The 14665-nt window shown below is 34.0% G+C and overlaps 2 protein-coding genes across 2 annotated transcripts; both read right to left on the bottom strand.

Moving 5' to 3' along the window:
* Positions 1-477: 477 nt before the first annotated feature.
* On the bottom strand, positions 478-4115 carry LOC141353234 (uncharacterized). The gene is made up of 2 exons (XM_073859713.1): positions 4005-4115; positions 478-2217 (listed from the first exon to the last, which is right to left on the bottom strand). The coding sequence occupies exons 1-2, from the start codon at positions 4030-4032 to the stop codon at positions 1358-1360; spliced, it is 888 nt and encodes a 295-aa protein (XP_073715814.1). The 5' UTR covers positions 4033-4115; the 3' UTR covers positions 478-1357.
* Positions 4116-4413: 298 nt separating this feature from the next.
* On the bottom strand, positions 4414-5981 carry LOC129445427 (uncharacterized). Its single transcript, XM_055206633.2, has 2 exons — positions 5673-5981; positions 4414-5396 (listed from the first exon to the last, which is right to left on the bottom strand). The coding sequence occupies exons 1-2, from the start codon at positions 5698-5700 to the stop codon at positions 4780-4782; spliced, it is 645 nt and encodes a 214-aa protein (XP_055062608.1). The 5' UTR covers positions 5701-5981; the 3' UTR covers positions 4414-4779.
* Between the last annotated feature and the right edge of the window lie 8684 nt (positions 5982-14665).

The raw sequence follows: 14665 nt of genomic DNA, 5'->3' as shown, positions 1-14665 counted from the left end.
AGGGACAGGCAAACTCATAGTCGTATAACAGGCAGGAAATTAGGGCAGGCAGCAAACAATCGTATAGACAAACAGATCAAAGCCACAAACCAGGATTTAAACAGACAGGGAACCTGCTCAGTAAAGACAGCCGTGGCAAATCAAGACTTTGCAGTGAATGAATGTCCAAGTGGAGTATAAAGGGTTCATGATAGGATGCAGGTGAAGTGTAATCAGCCCCGGTATGTGGAATCATGGGAAATTAAGTCCGAAATGAGCATTAGAACTTGGGAGATGGCTCCCTCTGGTGGTGATCGGAGGACGAGCCGAGCGCCTCGTTCATCACAATTATATTATATTGTATTGTATTGTATTGTATTGTATTGTATTGCATTGCATTGCATTGCATTGTATTGTATTGTATTGTATTATATTATATTATATTATATTATATTATAAAAAATACATAAATACAAAACAAAATGAATGACTTGCACGGATAAATAATTGATAATAAACACGTTAAATTATTTTAAATTCAGGTTTTTTAATTTTGGCAACGTGTTCTGAATAAAAACATTATTGTAACTATTGTAACACATGTCCTGTGTTCTAAATACGTTTTTTTTTTTCACTTTCTCTTTCACCCTGGCAACCCTGGAGCACTTGCTTTATTTTTTCAAATTAATGTTTCTAAATACAAAAATACATATTACTTATAGCCTACCTTTCTGCAACACAAAACAGCAAAATAAAACTATTTAATCCATTATTACATTTCACTCATCATTTCAATCATTTGACTTGTGTTAAGCCTTATAAATAAAAAAGTGATTTCTTTATAAACTAAATATAAGCACTAATAATTTTTACTAACAAAGTTCATGAAAATAAAATGAAAACTGTAATTTTTATGAAATATTATCCTATTAAATGGCAGGTGGGCAGATCCGGGAGAAGATTGCTGTGATTAGCAACATGACCTTACTTCAAATGATCCAATCACATCTCGATGGACAAATTTAAATCCAGCCTTGCCTTATTTCATTTCAGAAGCCGTTTCACTCGCATATACCATGTGAAAAATTAGGCAATATGTAATTTCAAGTAAAATGGAGTATCATGGAAAAATAGTGGGCATGGCTTGTGTTTTCAACTGTGTTTTGATTGGATATAGAAAGTAGGTGTTTCATTCAGAAATGGAACTGGTAGCAGACTGACAGTTGGAGGGCCATCTAATTGACGTCCTCAAAAAAGGTTCGCCATAAGTACATTTTTAGGTTTTGATTGAAGTTTATGAGGACCCATGAATTTAAACACTTTTTATAATACATACTGCAATATTACATAAGTTATCAGTTTTAATATTATTGGGACTTTAAACTGACCATGAGAGTTCACAACCCCCAACAGATATGCTGGTTTTTTTACCAATTGTAAATCCAGTTCCTAGGAATTTTGCCTCCACTCCATTCTGACCAACAGATGCACCAGTATCGGTTGCGATGGCCAACTTTGCACCAATTGAACCGGCTTTGACTTCTGCACTGCATACCTCAGAACGAACCATCACCGCAACTCCGTCATTGCCTAATTTAGCACCAGCCGAAGCCCTGGGACCTTTGACCTTTGCTTCAACATCACCAACTTTGGTTGATGCGCTTCCATATTCGAACTGAGCCATCACTGCAGCTCCATCATTATTAGCTTGAACTGCAGCTGAAGCATTGGGACCTTTGACTTCTGCTTCCACATGAGCAAATTTGGCTGAAACGCTGACCGATTCGGCATGAGCCATTCCTGTAACTGCATAATCATTTGCCTCAACAGCAGATGTGAAGCTTGGGCCGTTGGCTTTGGCTCGGAAAGAACCAACATTGGCTGATACATTAATAGCTTGAACATGAATCTTCTCTCTGACTCCAAACACATTTGATTCAACAACATGCGATGCGTTGGGACCTTGGGCCTTAACTTTTAAAGCACCAACACTGCCTGATACGCTGGTTAAATCAACCTGTTTTCTCTCTCTGATGCTGGCCTCAGCTTTTTCAACAGCATGAGAAATATTGGGCCCTTTGGCTGTAGCCTTCAAATCACCAGCATTGACACCAGCACGGCCCACTCCTTGGTCTTCATAGGTAATTATTTTTCCTTGTTTGATGTATTTTATAGATCGTTTATAGGGGCCATCTGCGTAAACTGCAACTTTTGGACGCTTGACTGAAATAGTAGATTCTGCAGATGAGACAAAGGAGCATGAATTCACTTTTTTTTAGATTAACGATCAATTTCTTAATAGTAAATATTGTACCCTATTTATGTTTGGCTTTTATCATTATTATGTAACCCCATGCTTTTCACCTTATACATGTCATCATATATTTTGTCAATTTTTCGTACCGTGTTCATTGTTTTCCAATATTACTTTTTTGTTATATGTAGCTCTGCTGTAAATGCTAGTACAAGTGTGCCAATATTGTGCCCGTCAAAATGAAACTGAAACAGGGTGAGACCTTGAGCAGATAACGGTTTATCCTTTATATCAGTTCATGACAGCACTTCAGAGATTAGACTCCATAATAGGTTTACTAAATTTGCTGTGTTTTTTTCTCTTCAATTACATTTAGTGATTTGGGAATTTCTTCTGAAATGTTCATTATAAAACAACATTTACAAAGAACTACAAAACCCCTGCTGGGTGTACATAGTGTCCCAATCTTACAGAGAGTTAAAAAGTAACTTTGAAGCAGAGTTAAAAGCTGCAATCAGTAATTTTACTCTCTCTATCACCATCTCTGTTTGAAACCTAAAATTGCACTTTACATCTTACTTGTAGAGTTATTATGTTGGTTTTGTTTCATTTAAAGTCGCCATGATTGTGATCAGTGTTTGTTTTAGTTGGACATGAGTCTTGAGCATTGCCTTGATACTTTTTTATAGCTGCTGTAATTTAGTGTGTGTTTAAGACATGTTTGTTATGGCATAGAAAGAAAGAAGTCATGCAAATCAATGGTGATAGTATACGTAGGCTAATGTCAAACATAATCTAAAAATCAAATTAATTAATTTAGTGTTTTCTCACTCATCAGAAGCATCATTTTCTGTTAATCGTGTGATACTACAGTATAATGTTCAGAACTCATAGCGTTTTTATCATTCTAAAGGATTTTGAAAGACTGTGCACATAAAAATTGGAAATTGTACACACAATCATCAAAAATCAGAGTATGAATTGCAACAATGGTGACAAAGAAAATGGTATAAAAGTTCATTATTTATTCATGCCGCAGTGCTTTCTGAGAGTTCTGGATGAGATTTGTAATTTATTGATACCCAGCATGCATTGCAGCATGAACCTTTATAATATCACCATCATTGTGATTCATACTCTGATTCTTGATGTTTGTGTGTCTACCTCATACAGCGGTTAATTTTAAGTGTCAATATTTCAAAGTTGTTCAGAATGACAAACTGTTTTGATAAAGCTGGATCACATACTATAATATCACATTATTAACAGTTATGACACTTCTGATAAGTGGGCAAACATAATACAACAAATTTCTAGATAACATTGTTTGGACTTCACATATTAGCCATTATAAAACTTTACTATTGTATATTCTTTGCTCTAACAAACATGTTTTAAACACACTACGTTATAGCAGTTAGATAAAAACTAAGAGTCAAGAGTCAAGTCAAACTAAAACAAACACTAATCACAATGATAGTGACTAAATGAAACAGCCAACATCTAAACCTAAGTTAAGAAAATAACTCTACAAGTAAGATGTAAAATGCAATTTTAGGTTTCAAACAGAGATGGTGATAGAGAGAATAAAATTACTAATTGCAGCTTTTAACTCTGCTTCAGAGTTATTTTTTAAATCTCTGTAAGATTGGGACAATATGTTCACCCAGCAGAGTTGATGTAACTCTGGGGGTTTGCTGTGTAGGTGGTTAACACCAAAAACATTTTTTTCCCTCAATATCTGTAATGTCAGTTATTGTAATGCACTCACCAGTCCTCCTCCGTCGTCTTGTATTCATAACACTGCTTTAATGGAGACAGAGTCTCTTCACGATCTCACAAGATGACTCTAGATGTGACATGTGCTTTGAAATACTTTCACTTTCTGTTTGATGGGGTAGGAGGAGCTCATCTGCCCATCTTTTATCTTCTGTTGGACCGTACATTTAAAATATATTTCATGTTGATATAAAAATATTTTATATGTACTGTATTATTTTATAATATTATCATAAGAAAAGATATGTGTGATAAAGTGGAAGAATAAAGCTCGTAATCATGATGCCCCCAGTGGCATGTTGATAACTTTATGGTTTAATAACCCTTGTTATAAAAAACAGTACTGTTGAATAATATAATGACTTAGACATACACTTTATATATTTAATCATACTCTTTATTATTAAACGTATCCTATTTTTAGTAGATCAACAGCAGAATACAGAGAGAATAGGGCTGGATTTGTTAGTGCCCCACACCTTATTGTGCAGAAGCAAACAAGGTTCAAGAAGATTTATTGTCATTTTAACCATGTAGCTGATGCAATACACAGTGTATCAACAAAATTAAAATATAAAGTTATAACATGCAGAGAACTAAAACATTAAATTATGGCATATTGCTTGATTGCTGTATAATGATATCATACTTTATTAGCAGAAAAATTAGGTTAAGGGTTTTTCTTGTTTTTAATTCCGTTTTAAAGTTTTAGTGTCGCTGCAGTAAACTGTGTTACGTGCAAACAGTCAAAGATAATATCTGTAAGACTACATGACTGAACACGACACTTCCGAACCTAAAAGAGAAACGCTGGTTTTTGGACCAAATGAGATTCCAGTTCCCAGGACTTTTACCTCCACACCATTCAGACCAACAGATGCACCCGTATCGACTCCAAGTCCAACCTTCACACCAACTGGACCGGCTTTGGCCGATGCACTGGCAACTTCAGCCCGAGCCATTGCGGCGACTCCAGTCGCATTTGCTTCGGCACCGGCTGTGACGTTTGGTCCTTTGGCTTCTGCTTCTAATACACTGAGTTCAGCACGAGCTCGACCAACTCCTGCTTCTGCGTAAACACCAGATTTAGGCAGTCTCTTCCCTGGTTCGTCTTTACCACCTGACTTATATTTTCCACGTCGAGCATATTTGCCCTCTTTTGTGGTGTCTTTTGCTCTGTCAAATGTGTCGATTATATTTATTGTGTCTACCAAATCAATATTAGCTGAGAGAAGTTGCACACTTGGTTTTTTGGAGGTTTCCATTTTACATTCCCATGTCTCTTTCCTGCATAAGTTTCTATTTATGTCACTTGAAACATTGAAATCTATTGGGTGTTTTCCTCCCCGTAGGCGTTTGGTGAAAATTATATTAGGGTCTTCATCTATAAAAAAGACAAATCAACTTTAATGCAATGCTTTTAAAAAATTAGGATCAATCACAAAAGACATATATGTATACAGACATTGGAAGACATGGCCTGAATAAAAAAATGCCAATAATTATCCTATACAGTCAACTTTTTAAAAATCAGTGTAAATAAAAATGTTAAACAGAAACCAGCATGCATGTTTCTTATAATTAAACTCAAAAAAAAAAAAAAAAACTTCAAGCATTTAATAAATTTTAGTACTATAACACTACTAAAAGCATGACTTACCATGTTCATGAACTCTTTTTGCACTCATTTTACTTGTTTAATAGACAAAAGTCAGCAGGAAAGATACAGAATAACCACGTCTGTCAAATAGTTTCACTTTAGGCTTTATATACTCTTGTGGTGGTGATGGGAGGATTTTAATGATTAAAGTTAAAGTTTGATATGACAGCCACTTTGGCAGATACAAAGCAATTCGGTTTTAGGGCTTAAATCATAAAACTAACTGACCTGAGTGCAATTCAAGATCTGAAAAAAGAAAAAAGTTTGTTGTTTGAAAGCAGCAGGCAGAACGGAGAAGTGCATGTAAAAAGTGTGCCACATGGAAGATTTGGAAGTAACCGCCCAGTGCGCCCACTGCTTTTATCGGGAACAGTGTTACATATGTAAAAAGGTTACACTGCCCCCATCTGTGCATGTGTGGAATGCATATTGTAATTATTTTATTATGAGATTTTTTAAAGATGTTAAATAAGTCTTTGGTGTCTCCAGACTACATATGTGGAGTTTTAGCTCAAAATACCCCACAGATAATTTATTATAACATGTTAAAATTTACACTTTGTAGGTACAATACACAATTTTCAAAACGAGTCGTTGTCTGACCTTGGTTTAAATAACAGCAGTTTTTGAAATAACAAGGAAGTGTTTAGTTTTTAAACTTACAGGATATATACATCAAAGATAAAAAAACACTTTACTGCTGTAAACCTCATAGTAAACTTTATAGTAAACTGTTAGTGAGGAGAGTTAATTCTTTAGCTAAAATTTTGTCTTGCATGAGAAAAATTTGGTTGTTGAAAATTTAAAACAAAATAATACATTTATTTAACACTTGTCATACATGGAATGGAGCTCAAAGTGCTTCATAAACAAAATCAAATACTGCAAAAAAAAAAAAACATTCACGCATTATGAATGTGAACAAACTGTACTCAAAATCACATCTGAAAGGTTTAAAAGATAATACAAATAGCAAACAAATCAAACAATTTAACTTAAAAACACTTATAACAAACTAAAATAAAGACAAAATCTTAAAATTTACACAACATCAAACTGATTTTTTCGGAGCATGCTGGCTAAAAGAAACTTTAATTCACCTATAAAAGTTAAATCACTTAAGCTTTTTTATTAGCTTTTTATTTCACAATTAAGTTTTTTATTAGTTTTTTCCTTTTTCACGCTTTCACACAGGTTACATACAAATGTTGATTGATACCTTATGATTAAAAGTGTTATGACACTTATGATTACCAAAGTGACAATGAAACTTCAAATCCAAAAAGAGAAACGCTGTTTTTTCGACCAATTGTGAATCCTGTTCCCAGGAATTTTGCCTCCACTCCATCCTTACCAATACATGCACCAGTATCAGCCCCAAATCCCACCTTTAAACCAACGGGACCGGCTTTGACTTCTGCACTGGCAACCCGACCTCGAGCCATGGCCCCAACTCCATCCTTGCCTGCTTTAACATCAACCGAGGCTCCAGGACCTTTGGCTTCTGCCTCCAGAAAACGAAATTTGGACGACATGCTTGCAGTTTCAAATTTAGCCATCACTGAAGCTCTATCATTATCAGCTTGAAATCCAGCTGAAGCGCTGGGACCTTTGACTTCTGCTTTCATATCATCATTAACTTTGGCTGAGAAGATGTTGGATTCAAACTGAGCCATTGCTTCATCGTCATCAACGTAAGTTCCAGCTGAAGCACTGGGGCCTTCGAGTCCTGACATCTTAATTTTTCACACTGTTGCATAAGGAACAGCAGACAATGAATTACAGTGTGCAATATGTGGTTTTTATTAAATAAGTACAGTTTGTCTGTTTGTCTCAGAATTGACCCAAGCAACAGCCATCATTTTACCATCTATATTTTAACTTTAAACCTGATATAGTAAACTTGTACACTTGTAAACTTGAATTTGGTAACATGTCGTTTTGGCTAAATAACTCCATCATGTAAGCAAAGTCAGTGTTTACAATGTGATTGGTTTCATGGATTTTGACTATGATTAGACCAAATGTTGTTTTAGCCTTATGTTTGACTTTCATCATCATCATTATTATTATTATTATTATTTAATACTGTTCTTTTCAGTGTTTCAGTTCTTTTCCATTTTCAAAAATTATGTGCATTGTTTTCCAGGATTACTATTTTATTGTATGTATCTCTACTCTGCTGTAAATGTTTGTACATAAATAAATATTATGCCAATAAAGCAGCATCAAAATTATGGTTTTCCTTTAGTCTCTGTCTGTATGATATTTTACACTCTCAGAAGAAAGGTACGAAAAAATCTTCATACCTTTCTGGGACAAAAGAATCCTTCCAGAATTACACATTTGCACCAAAAAAAGTACATAAAGCCCTCCCGTTTTTTTTTTTTTTTTTTTTGGTGTGTCAAATAAGTTTTTTTCTCACTTCACATTCCTCTACTTTTAATTTTTCCTAATCCTACAAATTCATGAATTTATACTGAATCCTCATTATAAATTGACATATCTTCAATAACAAAAACAAAACTGTGCCATTTAAAAAAAGTTTGTAGACAATGTATTGTAATGCACTCACCGGCTTTGTTTTTTCTGCCACGTCTTCTTGCACTTGTTTCACTGGAATGATGGACACAAAGTCTCTTCACAGTCAGTCTCACAAGATGTGACTCAAGACTCAGGGTTTTAAACACTTTTCATACTTTCTGTTTTACTTTCTTTCTGAGCGGAGCTCAGCAGCCCATTTTTTTATCTTTTGTTTAATCCTTTGTTTGAGATCTATTTCCTTTTGACATTTTATCTACACTGCAAAAAAAAAGACTTTCTTACTTTCTATTTTTGTCTTGTTTGTAGTACAAATATTTAAATTTCTTAAATCAAGTTGCATTTTAAGTTTCATTTTAGACAAAAATTAATATTTTTTTGTTAATTTGCCATTGGCAGAATTTTTTGCTTGTTTTATGCACAAATTATCTTTTTGTCTAAAAACTAGAATAATTTAACAATGTAAAAAAATTCTGTAGAAATTACAGCAGTACTGGCAGCTGGTTGCAAGTAGCTTCTTGTAGATTTAAATTTATGTTATTTACTGGCAACAGTTTGCTTAAAGTTAAATTAACATTAAACATTAACAAGTTGTTATGTTTACAGAATAAAACAAAATAACAGCTTGAACAATGCTAACATTTTGATTCCATGGGCCCTTTAAGTTTGCAAATAGTTTTGAGTACTGACAACTTCAATTCAAATCAACATTTTGTATTTATCTACACTAAGCTTAAGTCTCATATAAATTAAATTATATACTTTATGTAACTTAAATTATAGTAGTAATGTTAATTAAATATTTTGTGGCAATTGATTGCCTGTTTTTTTATGTTTCCTGTACTCAAATACTTACATTTTACAATTTAACAGTACGCTGTAAAACCTGACAAGTTCAGAGTACTCAAAATATTTAAGTAAACAAACTATAATTTAATTTTTGTTCTCAAATGAGAAAAAAAATGTGTCGTTTTGGGTTTGTCCTTTAAAATGGAATTGAGCAGATGAAATGCAAGCACTGATCGCAATGATGGTGGTTTGATGCAATTCAAACTCAATTGTGCTGTCAATTATTTTTTTTCTCTCTCTTTCTCTTTGCGCTGAACGGCGGTGCTGTGGTTGGATAGTGCAGATTAAGGGGGCGGTATTGTTATAATAAGAGCTCCTTATGACATCATAAGGAGGGTTAAATTTTAAACTCTTTAACTTTAGTGTAGTTATAAAAACTAAAAAAAATTTACTGATAACTTAAATCTATGATAGATGTTGAATGAACTCAAAAATAATAGTTAGCTAAACTTTTTGGCACATTTTGAGCAGGGTTGTAGTCGAGTCCAAGCCGAGTCCGACTCGAGTCCGCATCAATCACGCTGTGTTAATTGAATTAATTGATTTCACCTGCAGTGTGTTAAAGTAACATTAAAGCAGTGTTAGAGTCATTTGGGTACTTAAGTGATCATTTAAGTGATGATTTTTTGATTATTGAAGACACCTGATAATGAGCAGAATCACCGAAGGAAAGAGAAACACAAGAACTACAACTGACTTCCAGTCACTGCCTTAGATAAAATCAACTCAAAAGACATTAAATCTCTCTTATTACCAAACAGACTTCTTATTTCTGTCAGCTGTCTACATTTGTCAGATTTTTTTAAAATAATTTTGTTTTATTGAAAATGTTTGGTCACCATTATTGTGATCAGCGCTTCCTAATTGGACAGTTTGACACTTTGTTCCAAATTGTTGTCTTTGTAAAAACATCTCAATCTTGCAAAGAAAGTTAGAAATAAAATGCTTTCATAGCTTATGTAAAAGAAAAGTCCTTTGTTAATTTTGTCTTTTATTAAAAAGGCTTTATTTGTTTATAGTTTTTTCTATAAGAATAAAAAATTTTCAAAATGAAGAATGAAAAAAAATTAGGTGTATATAAATCTCATTTTTTATACATTGGGGAATTTTTTTTCAACACACAGCCAGATATCAAAAATCGGCACATGAATCACAATCATGGTGACATAATTCATGTTGTAGGTGCTGGGAAAACATTGAGTGGGTACTGGGCAGAGAAGTGTTTACAATAAATAGGAGATTTCTGTTAATTACTGAGAGCTACAGTATAAGAAGCAGAAGTGTGTCCTTGGAAGATCTTAGTAGCGAAACCCATCAGGACCATTTGATACATCAGTGACAGACAAGAAACTTAAATCGAGAAGTGTGTAGTGTGTAGAGATCTCTCTTCCTGGTCCTCATACATTTCTCAACAGCGAATGAAAACTTAACTTTAAAAAGACAAATTAAGAGCCCAGCTAAAGCAAACACTGATCACCATAATGGTGGTATGTTGACATGTAAATCTTTTTTCAACATTAATGGAGGGTGCAAATGTGATAGTGATTCAATGCATTAATGCATTAAACACTGAGAAATCAACAGTTTTTAACATTGATTCAATGGATGATTGTTATTTGTGTTAACACTGTGGATTTAGCTGTGCATGGGGGAATACCTGTTCACTCAATTATTACTCGAACCAGGGACCTTCTTGCTGTGAGGTAACAGTGTTTCTGCTTCTTGTTTTTCACAAGTTAACAGATGACTCACTCGTGCATCTCTACCAACTGTTTCCTGTTAAACACTATGGCCTAGTTTCACAGACATGGCTTATCCTAGTCCCAGACATAAATGCATGGTTGAACTGCCTTCATTTAAAAAACATCTAGCCCTGACATATTTTAACATATATCAGTGCCATTGTTTTGTCTAAAGATGCACTCCAGTAGTGTGAAAAATGTCCTAATATAACTAAGGCTTAGTCCTGGATCGCCTAAAACCTGTCCAGGAAACTGACCCTATAAGATTTAAAGAATAAGATTGTATATAGCACTACATCTGAATTAAATCACTTTGTGTATCAATTCCAAAATTGGGGCATGTTATTAGAAAACGTGTCAGGCTAGGACAGGCTATTGGACGGAGTTTGCAACACATAACAAACCACAAAAAACCTTTTAATTGTAAATTTCTTTAATGCAGATTTATCCATTTTTGTGTAATCTGAGAAAAAGAAAATTATACGCATTTGGGATTCATAGTGCACATTAAAGCAAAATACATACTGTATACAGTAAGTGGAGTGTTTTGGGTACTGTGATGTTGACTATACCTTCATTTAATAAATGATTAAACCTAATCTGCATTAAGATGCATATATTAAAAGGTTCATGGATTTGGAATTGAAAGTCATAAAAAATGAAACAAAAAGGCTCAGCCTGTGGTATAATTCTAATTTACAGTAAAAGTAAATGGAGAAGTGCATTCCCAGCTAACAGAAATAAGTTCCTTGAAAGTTGCCAACGTTCCCAATTATGCTAAGCCAACAAAAACATTTTTGCGTTTTTTTTAAGAGTGTTTCTTGGTTTTGTGAATGTTATATCCCACCATTTTCAAACATTATGACAACTGGCTCAAATATCCAGTAAAATGGCATAAATGTTCCTTCAGAGAACATTAATTGCCTTAAATTCATCTCATTTAAAGGAATCAACAAAGTTGAGTGCAGTTTTGTGCGAAGGCAAAGGAAACCCTTATGGGGAGAGGTTCACACTTGCACATCAATGTATTTTTGGACAACAGTAATGCCCTCTTGACATTTGTCTATAAAACAACACCTTAAATGAAGTCTTAAATCATTTTTAAAAGAAACCATGATCAAGCTTAAAAAATATATAATCTGCATAAAGTTAACCGTAAAATACTTGACAGTATTTATTGCTGTTGTTAATAAATATTTTACATATTTGTTTAGCCACTTTGGCTGGTGATGATCAAAAAAGTTAATGTCAAGCCCTGCCTAAGGCTAATATTGTTTTCCATGCCGTAACATGAGAGGTGTAGGCCTCAAAGATTTAACTGTAAAATTTCTAATAGCTTTGCAGACAAAAGTCATATGTGAGAACCAACAACCAATCAGATTCCCTTTCTAGACTTTCTCATGATCTCATCACATGTTTTCTCATAAGCTATGGGTGCTTTCTCAATTCTTATACAGTATGTGCATCCTCGTTTCCTTTCTCCGCGCCTTAGCTGCTCCACCCTGCTAGGATGCAAGCAAGACGTGAGGACGGAGGAGACGAAGTATTAAGTGAAATGGCATATCCTCATTCCTCTCTGTATAAAGTTCATTCTCTATTATCATTAAAAATCCAAAATATTTAACAAAAACATTTGTTTAAAAAGTTAAACAAACACTTGAGTTAAGAGTTAGAGCCTTCTACATTAAAATAAAGACACTCTTAAAAGTCCTGTAAAATTAATATATGTATTTATATCACTGATCAATTATAGATTGGTGGTCTATACATGAATATTAAATATAATGTCTGACAACAATTTATTGATTAATACCAACATTCAGCGAGGTATTCAAGGCTAATAGTATCCCATCATTTTAATTTTGGAAGTAAAAACATGATTCATGTTTTTCTTGAGACCCTTGCCCAAACCTGGGGAGATGTGGCAGAAACTTTTAATTTAAAATTTAATAAATGGATATTACAGTTTTTCGGTAGTAAAACAAAAACTATTTTGTAAAACACCTGCAACTGCTTTTATCACATAATTAGAAACAACATTAATGGTGTCATTTATTCTGGGACTACTGAATAAACAATAAACTTTAATAAAGCTGCATGCACAAAATAAAGTCATTTTTACACATGCAATGAATTCTGCTTCTGAAAGTTTCAGATAAGCGAAGATAATAATCTTTAAGTTCAGCAAATATTCATTTTATTTAAAGAAAATCTATATTTTAAGGAGCTAGCAGCCTAAATAAAAAACAATACGTTTAGGTGCAAATTGCTTCCACTACCTGGATTTACATTTTTACACTTGCTAAGTATGTCCCATCTGTGTGAATAAATCAACATGCACGCTTGGGATCTACACGCCCACTGGAACACTTGGGCCAAATACAGGAAATACCTCATGGAAGTTATTCAAGTGGTCAAGTGCAAAGACCGCAAGTGTGGGTATTTGGATGCAGCGTTTGGCTGAAAGTCCACAATTACGTAGTGTGCCATTTGGGACAGGGCCATAATTCAGTGTTCTACAATTAGTTTAGTAAACTGATTTCAGATAAGTTAAGTGAGGAACCGAGGTCAGCAGCTGGAACAGAATTCAAATCAAGCCGTGTGTCATGAGCTACTGAGCAGTCAAATTCACTGCATCTCATCATGCCATTTATGGTGTCTGTATACGTCAAAGTGTCGGATTTATAACCAACAGTGCTTTCTTATCCTTTATTATAAATAACAATATTAATAATAATAATTCACATACATAATAAAGTATGATTTCATTATAAATGATCAGTATTTACATGATGAGATGTGCAAAGTGAAATAAATGTACATTATTTAAAATAGCACAAACCACACATGTGAGAAAGGGTACATAGAGTTATTAAAAATAACAAATTCATATCTATTTACAAAACAAAACTATTGTATTAACACAAATCTGAACTGCTAATGAAAGTCTATGGTTAAGTCATTTTGCACTGTTTAAAATAAAAAGCACACAGTTGATGGCATCCAGTGACTTATAGTATGAAAAACAAATACAATGGAAGTCAACGGGTATTGTCAATTGTGTGCCTACCATTATTTATCATACATTTTAAAACAATGAATACAAATATTTTTAGTATTCTCAACCATTACCTTAACTTATATTTTATCTATTGCACTGACACCAATGAATGCCTTGATGTTTACTGTAGAAATGTTATAATGTAGCATTGTGATCTTATTGCCTTTGAGTTATATAATGATGTTTGTCCAGACTCCACTGCAGTTTCTCCATTTCCATGTTCCCCATTCATTTAGTACAGATTAAACACTTGAGACAAAAAGAGATTCAGTATTGACATTAAATATGTGTTATGTTTATGCTCAAAACATATTTTATTTACTTGTTTATTTATTGGCAAGAAATCACTCACCTATCAGTGCAACATTGTATAAGAATTTCCACAATGTCACAGCATCCGGGACAACAGTCCATGCAGTGTCCACATATCTCACACAACCCCGGCAGGCCCCAATGCATAGTTTGATGACAATGGCATCTGCAGTCACTATTGCAATTTTCATTGCAATTTTCACATATTGTTTTGCTGCACCCACAGCCCATTGCCTATTAAAATGAGATGATAACTCCACCAGTCAATCTCAAAAAACGTCCAGATTTGAGTTTTGTTTGCTTTTTGAACGTACAGAGCAAGTCATACAGATGTATGCAATGTCACACAAAAGCCAAGGAAAAAATCTCAAATACTGAAGGAGTCTTTACTTGTGTGATCAGAATGTCATTTGCATCAAAAGGGCCTTCAGAAAGTTCATGAGGCACTGAGCATGTGCGACAGGACTGTACAGCCAATCAGCTCGCAT

The sequence above is a fragment of the Misgurnus anguillicaudatus genome, chromosome 3 (genome assembly GCF_027580225.2).
Source record: "Misgurnus anguillicaudatus chromosome 3, ASM2758022v2, whole genome shotgun sequence".
NCBI lineage: Eukaryota > Metazoa > Chordata > Actinopteri > Cypriniformes > Cobitidae > Misgurnus > Misgurnus anguillicaudatus.
This window is presented reverse-complemented; position numbering and strand designations above follow the sequence as displayed.